Raw genomic sequence first — 24,651 nt, forward strand, 5'->3', positions numbered from 1 at the left:
TGACATACTCTCAAAGAGCAGAGGGGACATTCTTCAGCATTTGGCATGGTGGCTTATTCATTTATCATCTGTTATAAATAAACTCAGAGTCCATCGTTCCTCAGCACCTTGGTCATGACACATAGTCCGTAAATTTCAGAAATATATTAGGCTACATTTTATTCATAATATTTTATTTATAACAGTTTTTGCTAATCTTATGATCTTCACATCATATCATGTTCTCTGGTTGGTCCCGTTCTGATTTTGTTGCAATTTGGACTATTTAGTCCCGTTCATACATAAAAATGCATCAAAAACAAGAAAGCATAACAGTAACATACGAAATTTCTGATGTGATATTTGGAGGATCAGGTGGTTCCAGCAGTGGCGCCCTCTTTCAGTCCTGGTCTGCAGGCCAGTTTCAGCCCACACGTGGGATAGAGTTGCTCAGGGCTGTTTTAGGTCTGCAAAGAGTAGGGAAAAAAATCCCACAGCCAGTGAAAATTACACAGTGGTGCTTTCAGAAAGGCTTGTTACACAAATACACAAACAAACAAAGCCAAAGCACCGAAATTGCCATGTGTGTAACCAACAAATTACAAGGTAACATAATAGTTTATGCAGCCATAAAGGCCATAATTATGTATTGCGGCTTCATAAATCCATTTGATCTCCAATTTAAGTCGCTCTGGGGATGCTAAATACCTTCCTGTTAATTTGCACTGCGCCTAGCTGGGGTTTGATACGCTCGCTGTGTTGAGATTGAACGGTTAAAAATAACAGGGTTCCGGACGGAAACACTGGTCTAAAGCACACAGAGGAGAGGGGGGGAAAAACTGTGGTGATAGTAAAGATTTTGCTAATAGGAAAGGAAACTTGGGGAAAGCCATGATGGATTATGCAGCAGGGTCCTTCGGCCTCCAGCCTCGTTAAAAATCATTTCAGTGTTCGTGCTAACTTTTCAACTTTTTTCTGCCTTGCTGCCTGGTTTAGAGGCAGGAAAGTATGACGTCGCTCACATATAGAGACACTTTTATATAACATGTGCCAGCTATTCCTACAAGCCTAAAGCAAATTACTCATGAGGCCGAGGGTATGTGCCACAATGTGGTTGGGGCTTGAATTTGTTCATTTCCAGAGCGCTGCCAAGTCCAGGTGGTGAAAAAAAAAACTCATTTCAGTGGATATAAAAAGTGTGCAAACGCAAACTACAATTTACACATACAATTCAATCGCAAAACACATGCCTGGCATTATACAGTGCATCCGAAAAGTATTCACAGCACATCAATTCCAAAATGGAGTTTTTTTTCTCTCAAAAGGAAACACAACACCCCATTAAAGTTTACTTGAAATTTAATTAAAAATAAAAAAAGTAAGAAAGCGCATGAGTACGTATATTTAATGGTAGATTTAATTGAACCGTGAGAAACATAACGATTATTTAAAAAAAAAAAATCCAGAAAAATGCCATTCAAAATAGATTTGAATTCATTCGTATTTTCATGAATGAAATAAGTATTTGATCCCTGTTGCAAAATGTGCCTAAGTAATGGGTGGCAAAACAGAGGTTAGATGTTTCTTGTATTTGGCCACAGCATTCCTCTCCCTGCAAAGACGAGTTGGGTTGATGCCAAAAAGCTCAATTTTGGTCTCATCTCACCGCAACAATTTCACCCAGTCCACTTCTGAATCATTAAGATGCTCAGTGTGGTCACGTGACACTGGAAACGGCTTTGCATTCTTGAGCAGCGTGACAATGTGGCCTGCAGGATTTCAGACCTTCATGGTGTAGTGTGTTTCCAACTGTTTTCTTGGTGACTATGGTCCCAGCTGCCTTGAGATCATTCCGAGTAGTCCCACACCATTCCCCTTATCACGTAGAGGTGAGATCTTGCGTGGAGCTCCAGACCAAGGGAAACTGGTACCAGTAGTTCTTTTATGGATCTCCCATTTGTGAACGATTGCAGCATCTGTTGGCACCTTCTCTCCCAGCTGCTCGCCAAGGGTCTTGTAGTCCATTCCAGCCTCGTGTTGGTCCACAATCTTGTCCCTGATATCCTTGGAAAAATTTTCGGTCTTAGCCACGATGTTTGGAATCTGGATAGATGCTTTTTTTTATACAGGTTGAGAAGATTTCAATGTTAGCGCCTTACTTGTATAAAGTCTCAGCCAGAAATCTTGCTTATTGATAGGGGATCTAACACTTAATTCATTTATGAAAATGCTCATAAATTTTTTTAACTTGAATAAATTCATGAATTTAAATTCAAAGAAATAAGGACTGCAAATGTTGGTTTATTTTCCTCATCCATACTCCAGAAGAAGCACTTATTCTGTTTTTGAGTGGCTCTGTTTGTCTAGGTTAAAATTGGCCGTCTTAACATTTCCCACCCAACCCCTGATAACCGCAGCGCCGTGAAGTGAGAGCCGACTATTCCACACATGCAATCACACTGTGATCAATCGATCGCTGTGCAAATACACTTATATGCGCATATCTAATTTCGTTGTACTTGTTACAATGACAATAAAGATATTCTGACTCTGAATTCTGTGCCAGTAGGACAATGAATGTTGTCTGACTGAAACCCCATAGGCTTGTGTGGGAAGGTGTGTATGGTAAAAATTGAATGTTGCGGCCCATGTTCACTTCTGAGTGTGAGTGTGTGTGTGGGGAGGGTGAAGAGGATGAAGAGGATGAGGGAGAAGATGAAGAGTTTTAATGTGCCTGGCAGCTGACATCAGACAGCACAATAAAGCCGTCCTTCCTGTTGCACCCAGAACACATCACCTGTCAGGGCGTTGCTCTCCTCCTCCAGGCAGTGTGTGAGTGTGTGTGTGTGTGTGTGCGTGCGTGTCTGTGTGTGTGTATGAGACTGAACAAAACATTGAACATGATTCCAATACCAGTTCAATAACAGCTCTTGTCCACAGTGACATTGCAAATGAAAAGACGAAAAAAACGAAATAGAATCTTGACCGTTAAAATCTGGTCTCAGCACTGGTGGAGAGTTGCCCAATGAGAGCCGCGTAGACATGTTCATGAGTGTGATGTTGCCTCGCTGTATCAGAGTTGGATTTTATGTGGGAAGAATGAGTGAAAGTGTGTGTGTGTGTGTGTGTGAGAGAGAAAGAGAGAGAGAGAGAGAGAGAGAGAGAGAGAGAGAGAGGTGTAGTGCAAAATCCTGATGTGAGCAGTTGGAAAAACAGCGGTGATTTATGGACACACCTGTCCCGCTGCCGGTCCCACCCCCACCCCGGGCTGGGCGTGGTGCAGCACTTCATCTTGTCCTTCAACAGACCCGGAGGGGGTGGGGGTCGATTGGCTTATGAAGTTATTTCTCCGTCGGAACCGAGAGAGGGGGTCCGGAGGGCCTTCCCATCATTCCTTCTGTCTGGTAAACACGCGCAGCAGTCTTTCTGGGATGGGAACAGAAGGGACAGAAGGATTTGGGGAAGCCTACAGGCACAGCAGATCAGTGGTTAATTCTCCAAGATGTTCAGAACATCCTACCAGCAGAGTTCCTTCAAAAGCTACACCTTATTCATCTGTTCATAAGTAAACTATTAACACTAATAAATTTTGAAAGCATTCTTGATTTATAGCACTTTATAGTTTTGTCACAAAGTGACAAAAACATTTTTGCACAGTACTGTTTTTATAGACAACACTTCAACAGGAGCGTTACTCATAGTCAAAAAGCGAAATTATGTCTTATTCTACCTACTTTACACACGCATTCCTTACATTTTTTTTATTTACAAAGATCGTTCCCATTAAGTACAGTAATGACATCTCGGATACTGAGCCCTCCCAGCTTTGGAGAACGGCTCCAAGATCAACAGCCGCAGCGTAGCTCTGGACTGAGGGAGGGCGGAGTCGATCTCTCTCTGTCTTCCTCCAGGTTACTCAAGCTCTAGAGCAGAGGAGACCACACACAGCAGGCCCACAGAGAGGCAGAGCAGAACTGAAAGGAGAGGCACGCTGGCACGATCGTGGAAGGAGATGCGGACAAGAAGGCAGGTCAGGGAGAGAGTAGCCAAGTCCTCTGTAAGCCAACAGATTCTGAGAAGGTTTGTCTCAGGAGGTCAACTGCTCCTCAACTGTTCTCAATTTTGCTGAAGGTTCAAACTCAGTGGGGCAGGTTCTAAAGCTGATCCAAATCTAAAACAATTTTGACTTTTGAAGAAAAGTCTCTCTGTTCCTTCGGCTGTTCCTGTCAGGGGTCGCCACAGCGGATCAACCGGTCTGGCTGTCCAAATAATTGACTTGGCAAAAACGTATGTCCTTCCTGACACAACTCACCCCATTTACGTGGGCTTGGGACGGACACCAAGAAACACACTGGATTTAACCTTCAATAATTGGCAGGTTATTTTATTGTATTAGTGATGCCAAAATACTATAAAATAGACATTTCATCCACTTGAGGGTTACTTCTCCACCAGAGGAGCGTTCCCTATTGTTTAATCCATGTGTTTTTTTGTCCACCAGCGGCCAGTGAAGCTGCAGTTTTTTTACTCCAACACAAGATGGCGCTCTATAAAGGCAAGGGACGTTGTTCTAGTAGCCACCTTCCAAAAACCCCACCTCTCTCTTAACCAATAGAAGGGGGAATTGAAAAAAATGATTACAGCTCTTAGATGGTTAAATTTTAGAATTTTAAATTTAGTGTATGTGTGTGTGTGTGTGTGTGTGTGTGTGTGTGTGTGTGTGTACTTGGTGATTAAACACCCCACTGTTCAGCCACGATGTGATGGCTGACTCACTCAGCACCCACAACGGCTCTTAAGCACTTATTAAGACCCGAACCCTGCTGTCCGGTGGCTTTTATGCCACCTTATGGTGAGATGCACACACACACAGCACCTGCATTGCTAAGCAAACTAAATATTCTGATTTCATGTTTCATATTCATAAGTCGACTCATATATGTTTAATTGTAGTGGATCATTCACATCTGCAGAAATCCTGAAAGTGAAAGGGAAGTGATTGTCATTGTGAAACAGTGTGTGTGGGGACGGTGCTTTGCTCAGTGGCACCTTGGCAGATCGGGATTCAAACCGGCTAGGCCACCACTGCCTTCCACCAGGCCATCGTGTTCTTATTAACATAAAAAAGATTGAAACGATGTGAAAGGGCTGCAAATGTCCTACTGATATTTACATATATTGGTTGATTGTTGATTCTTCATTCTGTCCCCCTGCGTGTGTCTCGTCGGGACGATGAATAAGATCTACAGGGGACACTCCTGCTCCGCCACTGTACCCTGCATGTACACATTTTATCCACCAGGAGGCGCGCACACCAGGACGAACACCGACACCTGCCCCATCCACCAACGGACTGTTACATGCAGAAATTAATAAATGCCTGACACTCAGAATGTTTCCAATGCACAATAATTCTTAGATAAAAAAAAACATGGCTGCTAATAAATGGTTCACTTAATAATTATTTATAGAACACTATGAAACAATCTGCTAATGTGTTCATGGATTGTTCCCCATAGTATGCTTTAGATGTGCAAAGGTAAGAAGGTAAGAACTGATCTCGTAGAAGATATGTTGTTCAAATCGAAATCATTGTTCTCCAGTCTATTCAATGAATGCATTTCAAATGTTGCCACTTACCACATGCAGTGCTTTCAGTGTGGCATGCTTTATCTCGACAGAGAATGGAAAGATGGTCTTTATCCTTCTAGATTTACCTTGTCCCAAAGTAAATTTCCAGATTTTTCGTTTTTAATATTTTAATTTGTCGAGAATGAAGAATGGATTTGTGGTTATTGTGCTAATCTGGAGTCTACTATCCACAGGGGGAAAACAATACAGTAAATGTGTGTTCCCCTTTCCAAAATGTGTTTCTTACCTTAAGGGTGAACGTTTAAAACGCAAAAATAAAAAAGGAAAGTAAAAAGCAGTTCAGTGACCAGCCGCTGGGTGGCCCTAGACGCCGTCAAATGGTGATAAGACTGGCTTCGCTAAATTATTTCAATACCTTTGTCCAGCAGAATCGGAGAAGAACAAATTTTCAAGGAAATGTGTTTTGTTGTTGTTGTTGTTTTGTAATTTTAATAGATTTTATGTCCAGCACATTAAGAGAGTGACTCGTTCACTCGAATCGGCCTCGGCTCGTTCAGAAAAATGATCCGTTCGAAAGGAGCCGTTCATTGGCGAGCGACACACCAGCAGTCGGAAGTCTTCCTCCTCGTCCTCCGCCACACGTTGACAATTCTCGCTCCGCGGCGGCGGCAGTGGCAGCGGCACCGGGAGCGCGGCGACAGCAGCAGGGCGACGCCGTCGCCGGCCGTCGAGGTGGTTCTTCGCGCCGGGTGGGAGCCGAGCACCTGGACCGCGACCTGCGGAGACCTGCAGGTGCCTTTAACCCCCATTACCGACATTTCCCCCAGCTGCGGGCGGGGAGAGCGGATGTAGGGGGGGGACGCGCTCGTCCTTTCACAAGAAACGCCTTTCATTTTAAATTAAAACCAGGAGAAGAACGTACACCGGTTCCCGCTGCTTCGCCGGGCGGCAACGATATCGGGGAGAATCGGTGTTCGGTGCGGGGCTGAGGGCAAATGACAGGGTTGCCAAGACCGCATATAATAAGCAACTTTGCGTTTGTTTTCTCGTGACGTCTCACGTGGCTATTGTTACGAATCGCAGGTTGTTAGTTTGTGTATTTTTTTCAATAGCACCGATGTCGACTCATCCGTGATTAGATGCGTAAGGATTTTTTCTAGATATGTCTTCAAAATCCACGTTCTGCTATATATAAATACATTTTCGAATGGATTTGATTTCGTCGCGCTTTACACACGTGAAACACATTTAATTAAAGTATCATCTTTTTTTCTTGTTTTGTTTGCCTGCGCGTTTCTTTGTCGAGACCTGGCAACTACGCGACAGCGGCGCTTCGGAGTGGGATTCGCCGGTCTTCCTCCCTAAAAACCCCGAGCAGAAAGTCCCGGCCGCCCGAGGAGGAGTCGGAGGAGGGTGCGGGGGACTCTCACTAACGCGCCCGGCCTCTTTTCCTGTCGTAGAAACCAAGATGAGAGGCTTCCGCCGTAAACTGGCCAGCGGTTGACCGGGGATGGGCTGCTGACGGCGGATGCGCTCGGTTGGGAATCCCGGGGAGCAGGGACAGCGACAGCGACCGCAGCCATGACCGTCTTCAACCAGGAGAATGTGGAGGAGCACTACGAGATCGGGGAAGAGCTGGGCAGGTAAAGGTCGCGCTGCTCCGAGGAGCTGGGTTGCTGGAGCTGGGTGTGGTGTTAAAAGTGGAAATGCATGCATGCATGCATGCATGCAGGATGCGTGACAGGATGCATCCCCTGCTCACTGTGTTTGAAACGTTCTCCGCGAGTGACAGCGGCCGCAGACCAGCCGTCTTTGGGTGGTGGACCACTGATCCGCTCCCAGAGTCCCACCACCATCATCACATCTGTGCAGAATGTAATGCTTTTTATTCATTGCATGGGCTGTCTGGAACTTGGAGATGTTCCACGCATGGAATTCCGTGGAGGTGTCAGCTTCCTTCTATATTCTGATGTCCAGGAATCGGGTGTTTCGCGCCTCATGCCATACTCTTTCCAGGCCAAGCGTTAGGGAAACGTGAAACCGTGACTTTAAATGCAGCGAAAGTAACACTTTTGTGAATAAGGGTTGAGGAAAAGGTCACTCTTCACTTCACACTTCATAAGAATACTGATCAGACACCATCAAACCATCCCAAATTGACAAAATGCTAGAAGACCTTTTTTTTTTTTTTTTTACCTTTGAACCTTCAAAGGTGAAAATGAAAGCATTTTTTAGATGTTTCTGTACTGTGATGGTTTGATGTTGCATGTATGAAGGTAATTAAATTATTATTATTATTAGTAGTAGTATTATTATTATTGGCTGTATCTGTGAATTCACGTGCTCAATAGTTGACTCTGGAAGAGAGTATTCCGATTTCACCGATGTGACTAACCAGCGTCCTTTTCCCGCCTGCGGAGTAATTAATAACCCAAAATGCAATTACTTCTCCTGACGGAGCGTTGGCCGAGGTGTGCGATGGCTGATAATGGGGCACCATTTTTCCACCCGCCGCCAAGCGGCTGCGTGGGCGGCGCGTTCGGCCTGTGTTAAGTCTCCTTTCAGCAACGCGCTCCGGTGGGGACGGTTGTGAAAGCGGCTCCTCCAGGAGGATTTTTGCCGGTTGCCTAACGCGCGCTGGCAGGCCGCTGTCTGTCCGGAAGCCGCGGTTCCTGCGCCTGATTGCGAGAGAGCTCGTCTCGCCGCCCGCCGAGGCTCCTGGGATCGCGGCACGGCCGGCGTTATGCAGCGCTGGAGGGGGTGGAGCAGTGGGGAAACCATATTGAGTTGCACGGCGCACATGGCAGAAAGCCCGGCCAGGACCGGGTTACTTTACACCCGGGTGTCTGATTCTGCACATATTCAAATTGGCATTGATTCTGCATCGGCATTTCGGACTTCATTTGCATGTCGGTTATTGATCCCCGTGTCTCCTTTGTATCTCTCTTTACTCGTGGGGTTCCTTGATTTGAGCGAAATTATTGGCTATTTTGATTAAGGTTTTTAATTATCATTGATTAAGGTTTTGTATGTTGAGTGGTAGTAGCCTAGTGGGTAACACGCATGCCTATGAACCAGAAGACTCAGGTTCAAATCCCACTTACTACCATTGTGTCCCTGAGCAAGACACTTAACCCTGAGCATCTCCAGACGGACTGTCCCTGTAACTACTGATTGTAAGTCTCTCTGGATAAGGGCGTCTGATAAATGCTGTAAATGTTATTATTGTGGCTGATGAGAAGAAAACAGAGCTTTTTTTTTAATTTTTTTGCATCAGCATTTTTTTGGGTTTTTCTACCCATCTGTAATTCTTCTAGTCTTAAGACCATAAAGCCCCTGACCTGCTGGGTTTCTACCCAAGCGGGCCAGAGCCCATGCTGAGGGTGGTAGTAGCCTAGTGTGTAACACACTCACCTGTGAACCAGAAGACCCAGGTTCAAATCCCACTTACTACCATTGTGTCCCTGAGCAAGACACTTAACCCTAAGTGTCTCCAGGGGGACTGTCCCTGTAACTAGTGATTGTAAGTCACTCTGGGTAAGGGTGTCTTGTAAATGCTGTGAATGCTAAACTGGCCTGTTGGATGGAAACCTCCTTTTTGCTTTATGGAGGTTCTCAGGCCTGCAGAAACACCAGGATCTCCGTGTGAACTGACAGCTTCTCCAGCGCCTGGCGCGGTCATCATCTGCACTGATGGAGTCTTTCTTAAAACTGATTTGTTGATGGTCCGCGCGTGAATCTGAGAACAGAATTCTGCATTACGTGTTGTCTTTATTAGACACAGTGCTTGTGTGTGGAGTCTGTGATTGGGGACGCGTCGGAGCCCGCTGCATGATGGGAAGGTGTCCTCAGCATAGCTCTAGCCCCACCAAATCAGCATTCAGGTCTTCAGATGATAACAGGCGCGTTCGTTAGCGCTCAAGTCTGCAGCCGGAGAGGCTGTACGGGGACACAAGTGACGTGATTGTCATTGTCAAACGCTGCAGCGTAGGAACGTGTCCTCCGCATGTAGTGAGCAGTTGGCTCTTGGAGGTTTTTGAAAAGTGTGCGGACGGTGTTTTGCCTCAGTGGCACCTTGGCGGCTCGGAATTCGAACCGGCAACCTTACCCGCTGTGCCACCGCTGCCCCTTGTGGAGAATGCAGGCATCCCATCCAGTGAGAGGAGAGCGCAACGATTCAGCAGGAAACCATAAAGAGCTAACAGAAGATAAATATATAAACAAGCGCACGTTAAAATAGGGGCGTTGCCATTGGACGCCAAATCCGAAGCTGTGGTGCTTGCTGGGAATTGTCCTGTGTGAACGGATCAGTGGGAATTACACCTTTAGTAAATATGGCCGCGGTGAAAATGCGAGGGAAGGAAGTCACTTCATCTCCTGCAGGGTGCAGGATCACAGCTTCAAACCTTTCCTCCATTGGACGGAGCTGTCGGGGTCCCGGGCCCCGGAGGCTCCCGGTTGGTGAGACACGGAACATAAGTTGTTGTTGATGCCGGCATCCTGTTGGATCATTTCCCGAACCCTCCACGTATTTCTGGATCGACCTGTAAGACCGCAGTCCCAGAATCCGGTAAACAAGGCCAAGCTCCTCCTCCGTCTGGTGTCTGCTGAGATGATGTCATCAGACTGCGACCGCAGCCTGTTTATGTCAGCGCCTTACATGCGGCATGCCTCGAATCCGGGGTCCAGGCGCCCCACTGGACTCGGCCTGCATGATTCCATGCTCTACGATGCAATCCGTGCAATGCGTCATGGGATACGTTGGCCACAGCCTTATCTTGTTTTGAGGAATCTTCCCCCCATTCCCAGACGCACCCAGAACCTTCCCATCTGCCTGCTGTCCCATGTGGGAATTTTTACAGGTTTTACTTTAAAACCAAAAAAATGTACGTGGCACCTGTGGGCCGGCTTAAGGTTCCGCGCCGTACCGCATCTTGCGAAGTGTGAGAGGGCCGCGTTGTGGCGGTTGTTAGCGCTGGATGTTAGACGGGGGACTTCCCTGTGCCGTTTATTTATAGCCCGGGCTGGACCACACCGCACGCCGACCGGCCGCACGCGTGCATGCTGGGAGTCTTGGAATGTCACCACGTTGACCGTCACCCCCCCCCCCCGTACCTGTTACGTCTCTGGTTGCGATGACGCCAAGGTGACGGGTCGCAGCGAGTCAGTCAAGGTTGTTGCACATGAGGAGCTGGAGGATAAAGTTGTGTTATGATTACGGTGACCTTACGCAGCACCGTGCCCGCATAACTGCAGAAGAGGAAGGCGGTGCAGTGATTGATGTTACAAAAAACAAGATCTTTTCTCGTTTAAGACTTTTATTTTTTGTGCATTTTCTTGGAAAAGAAGAGCAGTTGGGATACAGAGAAGGACTTTTGGGTGGAATAGAATCCAAAAATTTGACAGAAATATTGTGCATTGAAATCAACTCAAACTCAACCAGAAGCTAAAGTTGATCGTGTGTGTGTGTGTGTGTGTCTGTGTGTGTGTGTGTGTGTGTGCTGCTGTGCATTAGTCAACCACTGGCCCAGTGTGAAGCGGTCAGTTGGACGCGCTGCTGCAGCTCGCTGCTCGGTGAAGATGCGCGGTTCCCACGGGTGCGAGTGGGATCTGTGCGCCAATCAGAGGGCTGCAGAACGTCTTCAGAGCTTCAACTCGCGTGTCTTTGATCGCGCAAGGCTGCCGACGAGAACCCCGTTTAGTGGCTTGGGAGTGTGGGTCTGGCTTTTGTGGAGCCTAATGAGATCGTTTCTGAAAAAGAGTCGAGTGAAGACTGTCTGCAGTTAGATGTTCTGTCTGGAGGGTGACGCGTCCACTCCTCCCTTTGTTACTGAATTGTGGGTCCCTCACTTTTGACGTGTGAGTGTACGTTAAGGAAAATGCAGCCGTGTTGACAAGTCAATTTATTTCGCCATGTTAAAGATTTATTATTAATCACTGTAATAATAAACGCATACATTTTTACAGCCCTAATGTTTACACCAACCAAACTCTCATCACATACAGTGCACCCGGAAAGTATTCACAGCACATCACTTTTGTTATTTACATTTACATTTACATTTACAACATTTACCAGACGCCCTTATCCAGAGTGACTTACAATCAGTAGTTACAGGGACAGTCCCCCCCTGGAGACACTCCGGGTTAAGTGTCTTGCTCAGGGACACAATGGTAGTAAGTGGGATTTGAACCTGCGTCTTCTGGTTCATAGGCGAGTGTGTTACCCACTAGGCTACTCCCACCCTGTTATGTTACAGCCTTATTCCAAAATGGATTTAAATGCATTTTTCTTCCTCGATAACACCACATAATGACAACGTGAAAAACGTTGAGGTATTTAATTTTGCAATAAGCCTGTAACAAAACTAAATGTGGAAAAAGTGACGCGCTGTGAATACTTTTCAGATGCACTGTACATCCCAGCATGCACTGCACCACACATCCGTATGTCTGGGTTTTTCTCAGTGTATGTGTATCGTTTTAATATCTAGTTGTCACATGGGGGGTCTGTATGGATCCATTTAGTAGATTTATTTATTTATTTATTTATTTCATTAATTTGATATAATAAGATACCTGGGATGGATATTTATGTCCACAAAAACATTGGAATCTGTAAAAGAGGTTGTATTACCTTTTTTGGGGAGTGATGTACATTATCCCCACACGCCCCACAATGGTGGCAGATCCACACTTCGTGTACATTTACATGAGATGTAATATAATAAGGTCGGGTGGAGGTGGGCGACTGAGGAACTCACTCCGCACCCCAAGCCCGGGTCTGGTCGCCATTGTCTGCGGCTCCAGTCTGCTGTGATTAATGGGGGCCGGGACGGCCACAAAGATGGGGTGACGGGACACAGCAGGGGGCCATGTGGGGGATGTGCCACGCATCCAGAGTGATCACCCCGCTTGCACAGTGACAGTGCCCGCCACTGGGCTGGCACCATTTTGTGATGTGGTTGGCGCACCCTGTTTGAACTTGCGGCTCCATTTCCTTATTTATTCATTTTAAAGTGAAATTTTAACCTGCGTTGTGAAATACTTTTCCAATCGTATGATAATAATCGTGAATCATTTTTCCAGAAGGCTTTTTTTCTTCTGGTCTGGGGGTCAGTGGTGCAGAGTTACACAACAACTCGGCCCATCTGCACGTGCCACGCTCCCTTCAGTGCCACCCAAAGCATACTGCCAAGAGCTGGCCGCCAAGGACAACCAGTCACTTCACACTCGGCCAGACCGAGGCCGCGTCCTGTCCAACGTGCCGCCGTCTCACTTCCTGTCTCTCGCGGTGGGGCTTCCAGGCTCTGAGATGAAACGAGGGTTTAACCTCCCCTCCTAAACGCAGAGGGGAGTGGCGTTCACACCTCATCTGTTCGATTAATTATTGAAGAGGGGATATTTGTGGGATTTGTCACCCGTATGCATTCAATTATAGTACACAGCCACACACACACACACGGTCATGCATCATTGTATGTTAATAACTGGAACTGTTGTTCAATTCTTACCTATTACTTGAATTGTATACACAGTTTTTGTCTGTCTTGGCATCAACAAAACCAAATCCAGTGAGCAATGTTGTAAAATCTGATGTGTTGTCACTGATCCATGATTTACTGCAACAAAGTTTGGCTTTTTAAACTGCTGATTATTACACCCAAACTTTAACTGGAGATCAAGGCCCTGACTTCACTGCTCTGGACCTGAAAATGAAATTGTTTGTGTTTTGTGCTTTTATGGTGTGCAGACGTTGAGGTGGAGAGGGGTGGTGAGCAAGGAGTTCGTTTATCAGCGGTGCAGCAGCTATTATTTTTGATGCAGTAAGGAGTGACGAGGACAGTGAAACCCGTCCTGTTTTGACAGGAAGCAGATTTCCTCGAAACCAGGTTAATGTCAGTTTCAGTCCACATAAGGGCCCTTTCAGGTCGGGGTTGGGGGCTGCAGGGTGGGGGCTGGGCCTCCTACCCTGCTCGTCGTTTATCTCTGCTTTGCACGTCCGGTGTCCTGTATATTACTCCATTAACCATGTCGTGGTTTTGATTGGCTGAGCCCGGCGCCGTCCTGATGCCTCAGTCTCATTGTTGACTTTTCCATTCATCAGAAGGACATGACTAATGATGGCGACCCTCGCTTGCCACCTTCCCCCGTTTTTATTTAAAACATTTCATTAAATAAATCTCCAGACTGACTGTTTAAATGACTATAGAGAAATTCAACTTATGTTATTCTAACCAAACGGAACTTCTTACAGACTAATTTGCACAGAATATCCTGCATGGACCCAAAACCAGACTAGGCACTCTTCACATGCTCCACAGTTCCCCTCTGGACGTTGACCCAAAAGCATCAGCCTACATCTCTTATGAAGAATAAGCAATTAAAATGAACAGATCTGCAAAGTTGTCCAGTTCACTAATCGACTGTTAAATTGTCTGTGATGTAATAGGTCAGCAGGAAAAAGCACAGTGCTTACAAGAAATTAATTGAAACTGGACATAAATCAGTCAATAAATTGATATTTCCGTCCAGTGCATGTACACTGGGACAAGGACAGAAGTCTGGTTTAATGGCCAAGTCAAGTTATAATTATGTATATTAAAAATATATATTAAAACAGAGCTACTATGTAGGGATTGGCGATTTGTCCTAAAAATAATATTACAATATTTTTCAGCTATGTCTCGATACACATTATATATCTTGATTAGTGGTTGCCCTAGCTGGTAAGGAAACAGACCCGTTATCGGAAGGTTGCCGGTTCAAATCCCGGTCCGTAAAGGTGCCACCGAGCAAAGCACCGTCCCCACACACTGCTCCCCGGGCACCTGTCATGGCTGCCCACTGCTCACCAAGGGTGATGGTTAAAAGCAGAGGACACATTTCACGGTGCTGTGCTGCGGTGTTTCACAATGACAATAACTTCACGTTCACTTTGAAGAGGTTAGTTGTTTTGCCATCCGATGTGCAAACCTTTTCTCTGCAGACTTTGCAAATAATGACTTTTTGTTCTTTATCGTTTGGATAAAAGCCGAACCATGTCACCGATGTAGAGACGGATGTAACTCATCCGTTACGTTTTCTCGTCCAGCCATTGCTTCCCACTTTGAATCAAACAGTGTGCGGTAATGAGAACTGTACTTCACCCTGGTTGGTTGAGCACAGTTTCTATATGGCAGGCATTAAGCAGACTAGCAAATGGTGCAATTTGGCTGAGAAAAATAAATAAATAAATATATATATATAAATAAATAGGTGGATAGATGATACTATAATCTCTCTGTTTTGGCAGATCATCAACACATAGATCATATCGCCCACCTCTAATCTTGATGTGATGAAATTCCCTTTAAATCACTGTATGCTAAATTTAGCCCCTTATTGCATACAGTGACAACAATGTTATGAATTTGAATAAAGTTTTTCTTCAGAACATTTACATTTACATTTATGGCATTTGGCAGACGCCCTTATCCAGAGCGACTTACAACGCGCTTAAGTTACCATCGATGAAGAGATCAATTCCGGTTCACTAGGACCCCAACTATGAATACATCTATTTTATTCACTCTGTTGTAGATTCTGTACACAAAGTTCGACACTTTGTTCGAACCAAGTTGCCCGCCTCTGTCTCCCATGGATATGTTTGACATCGCGTGGACTTGAACTTATTCGCTTCTCTCCACTGTTATGCCTATTGCAGACTGACTGATTATAGCAGTATTTGTTGTAATGATTTCATTCATCTGTGTCATCGTACCGCAACACCACAAGGAAAAACGCGCATGGGCCGGGGAGCGAGCATTCGGCTTCGACAGGGAGGAGATGCGAACTTTGGAAGGGAAGTACATGCGTTGCGTTTAACAAAAATGTTAGGATTTATTCTCAATGGTCCCGATATACCATTGTCATTTACTACATCGCGCGCGGAACATGCCGCGATACATCGAGGATATTCCGTATGTCGCCCACCCCTACTGCTGTGTGTATTTACTGTAAGTTATTGCTCGAGGGAGCCTGGCTACGACAGGCGTTGGACGTGCCACAGTCTGAGAACAAAGGTTCTAAATAATTGTGAAGGAAAGGACCATGTTGTGACAGTAGCTACCTTCTCTGCCGATCCGCGAAGCTCAAAATTAGAATTCTCGGAGAACCAGGGAACCACTGTTGCGTGGGCTTGTGTGTTAGACGGGCTGTAGGGATTGTGTAACGGCGGGATGATGTGGGTTCTGGCAACAGTGTTTCTTTGGGAAGGACAGGAATTGAAACTTGTCCATTTTTAATTCCTCACACCATCTCAAGGACTCACGCACGGGTCCCCCCGCTGCTCAAGTCCTGAGATGTGTTTTGCTTGGTGGCAGCGCCGTTTCCTTGGTTACGCCAGAGTGGCGCAATTGTGGAGTCGTTGCGCAACGTGCAGAGTTCGAGCGTTTGCGATTCGTGTTTGATCATCCCGAACCGCCCTCCTACACTTGTTTTCTCCTGATGAACGTGTGCAAGTGACAATCGCAGTGGAACGTTCTTCACACCGGCATGAGAGTGAGCCGTGTGTGTGTTCTGTGTGTGTGTTTGTCGTCACGTCACGACTCCAGGCTGAAATGTGTGTGTGTGTGTGTGGGGGGGGGGGGGGCTGTAGCTGAGATTGTTCATTTTTAAAGGGAAACTCTGTCTTAAATTTTTATTTTTTATTTATTTATTTATTTATTTCAAAAAAATTATGCTTGTGAGCACGTGAAATATGACAAGATTCTCTCGGCCTGAATCCCTTTTGAATGCGGCTAAGCTCTGTCAAGATGTGGAGCCTCTTCAGTATTCCTCTCCCCAATCTGCGCCCTGAAGTGCAGCCGCGCGGCGAGCCACCACGAGCAGAAAGACGAGAACGTCTGCGTCAGGCGTGGGCAGAGTTAAAGAAAGGAGGCCGGTAGCACCGCCAAGAGAGCCGGAGTGTCGTGTCCAATCCTGGTATTGACTCAACGGGGGTGCATTTTATCGGCCTGTTCGACCTTCTCTCGCAGCATTTATTCATTTACTGAACTCAACAGATAGATCTGTTTTCTGCAGAGGGGGCTGTGTGATAGTTTGTACCTCTCACATACGCATACTTCCCCTCCCAGTCAAACGTTTCTCCAACGCGTTTTAATGTTCTTCAGGAAGGAATAACGTGCTGGAAGTGTTGAGCGCAGTCGTGGAGATGCAGGGCGCTGCTGCTGAGGTGGGTGCAGCTTCTGGCGGCGCACAAAAGCTGTTTTGTCGCGGACCTCGCTGGGGATTACGGGGGGGGGGGTGTGGGGGGTGTCGTCCGCAGCCCTTCATGACGTATGGACTGGGTCCTGTCTGTATATCTGCTGCAGGCCGTGCTGCGGGGGTTTAACTCCGCCCCCTTTCACCTGTGAGGTGTCCCCAGAGAGCAGGCGGCTTTATCATGTGCACGGCTCCGGGCGGCTCCAAACTCTCTCAGCTGTGTGTGTGTGTGTGTGTGAGGCTGTGTACTGTAATTGAAGTTCAGACTCTTTGGTTGTGTGTTTTAGATAAAGCGACCTCGTTTTGGTGAACTAAATGGAAAGTGTGTGTGTGTGTGTGTGTGTGAACAAGAGAGAGAAGCAGTGAATCATTGTGGAAGTTTAAATGCACCATGTGAGAGGAAGGAATTGTGTTAATTTGTGTGTGTGTGTGTGTGTGTGTGTGTTTTTTATATATATATATATATTTTTTTTTTTTTTTTTGTGCGTACACGCTTGTTTGATTTCTGTACCAGCGGTGATGTCAGCATGTCCCAAGTTGAGATGTGAGTTGAGGGTGTAAATGGGGTAATGGTCCCCCCACACCAAACCCCCCCAAAAGCGCCATCACTCACCACACGTGTCACAACATGAAGTGCACGATGTTGTTGCAAGACTTTTTTTTTTGCCTAATTGTTCTGCATTGCATCCATCCATCCACCACAACACACACACGCACACGCACACACAGCCAACCCGCCCGCCCGCACGTTCTTTCCAATTACTCACATGAATGAGCTGCTGACGTCCTGTGAATCTAAATGTAGGCAGGAGGAGACTGTGCCCATTGCTACAAGAGAGGTGTGTGTTCACGTAATGATGATTATACAGGCCGAGTTTTGTTCTCCAGGATTGATTATCAACACAGTTTTCACTTTAAATTTTTTTACAATGTAAGAAATATGCAAATCATTACAAATTGCTTTTCTTTATTGTGATATGTCTTGCATTATTAATTTGTGTCATAATGGACTACAATGTTGTGAAGAATGGCGGAAATTGCTGAGAGCGGCCTGATATATAAAATACCAGACAGGAAGTGCAGTAATAAAAGCTTATTTAAACAGCTTGAAGTGACTCATTGCCCAAAGTGAGCGTATGCAGCAATAAATAATAATTATACCCGCTGTGGTGCCACAGATGTGACACGCTGACATTTTAGACAGCATTAATGCTTTCATGCTGCCACCATTCGCACCGTGCTGGATTATAGCAGCTGGATTGAGGGCGAAGATTAGAAGGATGGGTGTCTGACCCGCCATTATAGTGCAGCCCCCCCTCCCAAGCCTCAGATTGGCCAGAGTCGTCCTCTAACGAAGACCCCCACCCTGCCACCCATGGGCCACTGTTCTCGGATCAGCGATGGCTCACTTTTGTTCAGTAGGCTTCCTGCCGCTGAGTCAGTGACTGCGGTGAAAAATCCAAAAAAATCTTAAAAAAATAAAATTAGATTTGAATAAAAACCTGAATTTTTCATCTTATGGGTCATGTGGATTTTGCACATTTAATTTAATTTTGAATTGGAAATTATGGATACTTGTTAATGGTTGGATGTATTTTGTTTTAATCGCTGCAGCTGAAGGGAACTTCACTTGCATGTATCTGTGTATCAGTGATTTGTTCTTAGCAGGGAAATTGGGAGGCTCCTCCGAATGTGTTGTATCTCATGCATGGAATCTTCAGCATCTCTATGCATCCCTTATCTATCCCATATATTTCTTGCCAGGGGAACAATAGCTGCGGTTGACAAACTAATGGTCTTTCTGAAAAAAGCTCTAAAACAGAATAAAAATGAATTTTATTCTCCATTAAAAATGTAATAGATGCCGAACACTGTGGTCCGCAAAGTCTAGACATTTCATAATGTAGTGTTAGACACTTTATTCACTAATGTATCTAAAAAGCATTTAACCAAGAGCATCTCTGGAATGAGGAACTCTTTGCTGCATCAACTCCTGTGTTCGAACCGGTTCCAAATTTCCAAGAACCATGGCTCCAGCAAGACTCATGCATTTCATCACTGGCATTTTCACATTTTATTTCTTCTTTCACTGACTCAGAAGCGTACTTTCTGTTTGGGCCCTTTTGAACAACTTTAATTTAGGCCTTAGTTCACCTTTTTTGAGCCATTTTGAGTCATGCGGTGCTGAGTGAGTGTCCTTCTTAGGCACAAGTGGCAGAAATACGGCTGTTTTCACAAACGTGAACTCCTGCACGTCGTTTCATTCTCCAGTGAACATAAACAGAACTCCCAAATCCCTGCTCACTGGTTTGGGAATGTCAGATTAGGGATCTTTCCTCAACACAATTGCTCCACAGTGGAAAGTGGGACTTCCTCCTTCCTTCCTTTTTTTTTTTTTTTTTTTTTTACTTTGCCTAAATGCACCAAGTATTTTGGTCTTCAAGATTTTTGTTCTTGAAATATTTCTCCAAAAATATTGGAAAAGAAATCATTATTTGATTTTTTTTTTTCCTTCCTGCTGAATGAGCCCGTCTCCTCGCCTGAGGGAGGTTTTCTTGCTGGAGAGATTTCCCAGAACCGCTCTCGAGCGCTCCTGGACTGTTTGTTGGAGGTGGATGGAGGAGACGCTGTGAATGTTAATGGCTGCCTGATGCAGCAAAGCAGGTTGAGCCACAGATAAGAAGCCAGTAACTGGCAGTACACAACATTACCAGCAGCAGAAAGCCGCGATCTTGCTCCCTCTGCACAGCGACAACAGGTTGTGTGTGTGTGTGTGTGTGTGTGTGTGTGTGTGTGTGTGTGTGTGTGTGCATGCGTGTGCATGCGTGTGCTCTTTTCTGCCTTAATCCTAATTTCCGGCAGGACTGTGAGGATTTGGCTCCATCAGCAGCAGGGATTGAAGCAGGAATCTGCTTTTCACCTGTACCTGGACCAATGAATTCATACGTTATTAGCAGGAAGTGAACGCACATGTTCTGGCTGACCAGTAATCTTTGCACAAGAGTTTTGAATCACGGATAACAAATCTGATGTTGTAGGGCCATGTTTCGTACACCCCTCACATTTCTGTAAATGTTTTATTATATATTTCCTTGCGATAACACTTACTGCTTTCCAATGTGTCAAAGGGTAATATCTTCAGTCTACAGCTTGTATAACAGTGTACATTTGCTGTCCCCTCAAAATAACACAGCCATTAATGTCTAAACCACTGGCAACCAAATTCCATCATCTTGGGGGTTCTGTTTGGTGTCGTTATCATCTTGGAATCCTTCGCTCTGGCCCAGTTTCCCAATGGACACAGATCATGCTCTGCTCCCACCACCATGCTGGACTGAAGACTGTAGTTTTCATCCTGTCCTGTTAAACCGCTGTACTGCCTCCATGCTGCAGATCAGTTTCAGGGTGTGGCAATCTTCTTATAGCCTTGGCCAGCTTTATGTAGAGCAACAATTCTCCCCAAATCCTCAGAGAGTTCTGCCATGAGGAGCCATGTTAAGGTGTCCAGTATGAGCGAGTGGAAGAGCAACCTGCTCACCATTCACCCCTGAGACAAGTCACATGACACCCACTAATTGGGCACAATCTGGCCATTTTCACATAGGGTTTTACTCACTTTCGTTGCCAGCGGATAAGACATTAAGTTGTGACAAAAGGCCGATAGACCATCCGCGTTCTGCACCCTGCGATTTTTCGGTAAAGTTGAACAGCATTCCTGTTGCATGGTCCCTTTCCACGCATACACAGCAGCGTCAGTACGGCCTTACGACCGCCCAGTAAGGCCAGTGAATATCGGCAGCCATTATAAGGAAAAGAGACACACAACAATAGTTTATCCCCACTTTCGTGCCAAACTCTTTTGAGACTGTTGTGCATGATCTGTGGTGGAAATGAGCAGCATTCCTGTCACACTTCTCTGCATGTTTGGTAACATGAAAGTAAAACTGATTATGTTTGAGTGTAGGAAGGGCTGAGAGAGGTCAAAATTGGCAAAAAAGTTTTGATTCAACAAAAGTGAGAAACACAAATTATTCGCACTGATTGGCTGAATTTGCCTTAATTGTTGCGTTCATAACTTTGTGAATTCCTGGAGGGACATATTAATGGCTCTGTAGCTGATACACTGTTATCTGTAGCAGTCGCAAAAAAGCATTTCAATGCATATCATAGCGTGTATGACTATGTATGTATTGGGTGGTAGTAGCCTAGTGGGTAACACACTCGCCTTTGAACCAGGAGACCCAGGTTCAAATCCCCCTTTCTACCATTGTGTCCCTGAGCAAGACACTTAACCCTAAGTTGCTCCAGGGGGACTGTCCCTGTAACTGCTGATTGTAAGTCGCTCTGGATAAGGGCGTCTCATAAATGTGACATAAAATTTGAATACAAGCTGTACACTACACTGATACATAGTATTGTCCCATGGAAATATAAAAATCTACTGTAAATAAGACAGGAGAGTCTCATTCACAACTGCACCCTTCAGAATGCTTGAATAAAATGCTTAGAATCTGTGGGTCGGAAGTCATTGGTTTCATCATTGTGAGACTGCAGCACAGTGCGTGGTGCACACACCAAAATGTACTTTGCTCAAGGGGACCTCAGTGGAACCTGGACTGTTCGGGATTTGAACCCGCCACTCTATTTGGATATGACCCACCATGTCTGAGATCATGTCTGTGACGTCCACTGACATACCCTGTGTACAAGGGGTACTAGTGTAGAAAGTGGAGTGTGGAAGTTGGGTGTGTGATAGCTGTCAGTCATGCCTATAGACTCCTCCCCTTTTAAACCTTGTTTATAAAAACCTAATTAAATTACAATTTCTGTGTGTCAGAAATAATTACACGCCAGCAAAATGGGCCCAGTGAATAATTAGAAGCTGTTTGAAATATGTAAATGAGGAGCTGTCCAGCATCCTTGGCAGAAGCCAGGCATTTTTAGCATTTGACATCACTAACCTGCGTTCCGGTTAGAGTGACTGATTACGGCGCCGTTGCATTTCTGACCCCCCCTCATAATAAGAACTTTCCCTTGGACAGGAGCCACAAAGCCATAAATATCTCAGCCCCTGCAGGGTTGAATGAAGAACACACACATGGTGTGTCTATATTTACACTTTCTTTGATGACACGCCCTCCCAGCAGCCACTTACGCTGTGTGATGCAAATCGGCGGTTTTCACTTATTGCCGGGTCTGAGGAGCTCTTCAGTAAGAGACTCAGTTTCATACAAAGGAAACATGGAGAACAAGGGAACCCCAGGCCACGGGCGTCTCGTGTTGCAGCCCCACCCCCCCTGCGGCTTGGCTCCGGTTCCCTCTGCCTGGGTGTCCCGCCCTCATACAGGTGACCGAGGGCAACGTGGCTCTGTCAGAAGTGACCAAGCCCAACCGTGTTTAAACTGGTGTCAAAACAGCCATCTCTGCACAGCCCTGAGAAATGTAAATGCTCCAGTGCATGATGGGAATGGAATTAGGTTTTCTGGGGGATCATCTGCGTATTTGCTGCAGTGCAGGAGAATAGGGTAATAATATTGGCGGCGGCGGTGGTGTCATCACATTCACCCTGTGATTAATCAGTAAGAATCTGGCGAGCTGCCGGTGGTTGTTTATGCCAACTCCAGGAGACGTTACCCAGGGCTCCCAGGCAACGCGCCACTGTGGAGGTCATGTGACCTGCTAAGAGAGCCTTTACGCTTGGCTGGTGGCATTTCTTGAGGCTTTGTCATGTTGGATCATGGTTGTGGTGGTATAAGTGGATAAGGGTGGTAGAAGCCTGGAGGGTAACACACAGCCGCCTATGAACCAGAAGACCCAGGTTCAATCCCAGGTACTTCTAACCCTGAGGGTCTCCGGAGGGACTGTCCCTGTAACTACAAGTCTGATAAATGCCGTAATGTAACTATGTGGCCATAATGAGGAAGCAAGTCTTCCACGTAAGTGGAAAATGTCAACCACAGGCAACATTACAGACATTTCCAGCATTTCCACATCGATTTTTGATAATTTGATAAACATACTCCCTCCAAAAATCCAACAGCACTCCAAATGATTTGCTTACTATATGGGGAAAATTGACATACATATGTATGTTTATGTATAAATTGAACACAGTGCTAAAAGAGGGAGGAGCCATCAGAACCTCCAGAAGCTGGGAGTCTGTCCATCACTTTGGTTGAGAGTGGGTGGTTAATGAAGAAGTCAGAAATTTTCATCTGGCCTGCCTACGCAGTTCTGAAATCAGCCAATCAAATCACTCCATGACCCAAAAATTCTAGCCAGTGCACTTAAACGACCTTATGAACTTTTGAGGGGAAAATTTCACAACACATAGTTCTTCTTCTGATTACGGGCCCGCTTCCTTAACCGCTAGGCCACCACTGCCTCTTTTTGATGCTAATATGAAATCAAATGAAGCATCAGTGTCTAATGTGATTTACAACATGCATTGTTTTGACAAAAGGAATGATGGGTAAAAGTAAAATGAATGTAGGAAAAACAGAAATGACAGAACAGCCAACTTCATCTTCGTCTCATTGTCACCAATCGGGTTGACTACAAGCAATGGCCCAGCGTCCTGCATCTAAAAAGCGTCCTTGCTTTAAAAAAAAAAAAAAAAAGAAACTGGGGCAGTGGTTGGCCTAGTGGGTAAGGAAACAGACTCATTGGAAGGTTGCTGGTTCAAATCCCAAACGAGCCACCACACACCGCTCCCTGGGCACCTTTCATGGCTGCCCACTGCTCACCGAGGCTGATGGTTAAATGCAGAGACCGCACGCCATGCTGTGGTGTGTCACATGTGACTGCTAGTCACTTTCACCATTCTGTGGAGCTGTGGAACTGCAGGGTCTGTTTGGGGTGGGGGCTGGGGGGGGGTTACTGCCATGGAAACGGGCACAGCTGACCACCCACCGCTCATTTAGAGGAGCTGCAGATGTGTTCCCGGTTGCCTGAGGCCGCTTGTGTGTCCGTACCGACCAGGGTCTACAGCGACCATGTCAGCACGTCTCTCCTTGGGACCTGGTCTCTCGCTCTCTCTTTCATCTGCAGAGTCTCGCTGCGCTGCTTCTGTCTCTGCGGCCTCTGATTGGTGTCTTTGTGACAAAAGCCGGAGGCGGCATGAATAGCGGCCCTGGAGCTGCCATTAGCATGAGAAAACACTTCAGCAAGGGCCGCTTCCTTCCTGGAGAAGCTTCTTGCGCCGCTTAGCTGACTGCTGCTTCCTCTAAAGTCACGATGCGTCCGTCCCCCGTCTCGGTGTGGCTAAGGACGTTAGCAACCAACAATAAACTTGATTCACCGATCAGATTCGTGCACCAGAATCAGTGTAGCCCACTACCTACTCAACTCAGCCTCCAGTACTGCTCGCCTGGTCCCCCCCTCTCTGAAGGTAAAAGGAAGACACTCATCTAGACTCTTCTCCGTCTTGACCCCTCGGTGGTGGAATGAACTTTCCCCTCGAGGTCAGAACAGCTCAGTCACTGAGCACCTTCAAACGGCAGCTCAAGACCTTCCTCTTTAAAGAATATTTAGATGAACTTGTAACCTTCTTATTATCTGATTTATGTATAGAAACTACAACAGAGTGAATAAAAAGATTGTATTCATAGTTGGGGGTCCTAGTGAACCAGAATTGATCACTTCATTGATGGTAACATGGTTGTAAGTCGCTCTGGATAAGGGCGTCTGCCAAATGCCTAAAATGTAAATGTGAACCCCATTTTGTTAGTGGGTAATTATTTAATTAAGTTAAAAGGGGGAGGAGCCTCTAGACATTTACTGCGTTTATATGTCCCCACTTCTGCCATTCTGGACAATCCTTATTAACATGATTTC

At 45.9% G+C, this 24,651-nt stretch overlaps 1 protein-coding gene across 2 annotated transcripts in view; it reads left to right on the forward strand.

Annotated features, from left to right (window-relative positions):
* The first annotated feature begins 6,151 nt into the window (after positions 1-6,151).
* dapk1 (death-associated protein kinase 1) overlaps positions 6,152-24,651 on the forward strand; it is a 42,107-nt gene continuing 23,607 nt past the window's right edge. The window contains exons 1-2 of one of the 2 annotated variants that reach the window (XM_028995748.1): positions 6,152-6,363; positions 7,032-7,214. In XM_028995748.1, coding sequence (XP_028851581.1) covers positions 7,153-7,214 — 62 coding nt within the window. In that variant the 5' untranslated portion in view covers positions 6,152-6,363; positions 7,032-7,152. Of the gene's footprint in view, positions 6,364-6,483; positions 6,715-7,031; positions 7,215-24,651 lie in introns of those variants that run through there. The other variant, XM_028995749.1, reaches the window with a different exon arrangement.

Source organism: Denticeps clupeoides, chromosome 11, assembly GCF_900700375.1.
Source record: "Denticeps clupeoides chromosome 11, fDenClu1.1, whole genome shotgun sequence".
In the NCBI taxonomy this organism is placed as follows: domain Eukaryota; kingdom Metazoa; phylum Chordata; class Actinopteri; order Clupeiformes; family Denticipitidae; genus Denticeps; species Denticeps clupeoides.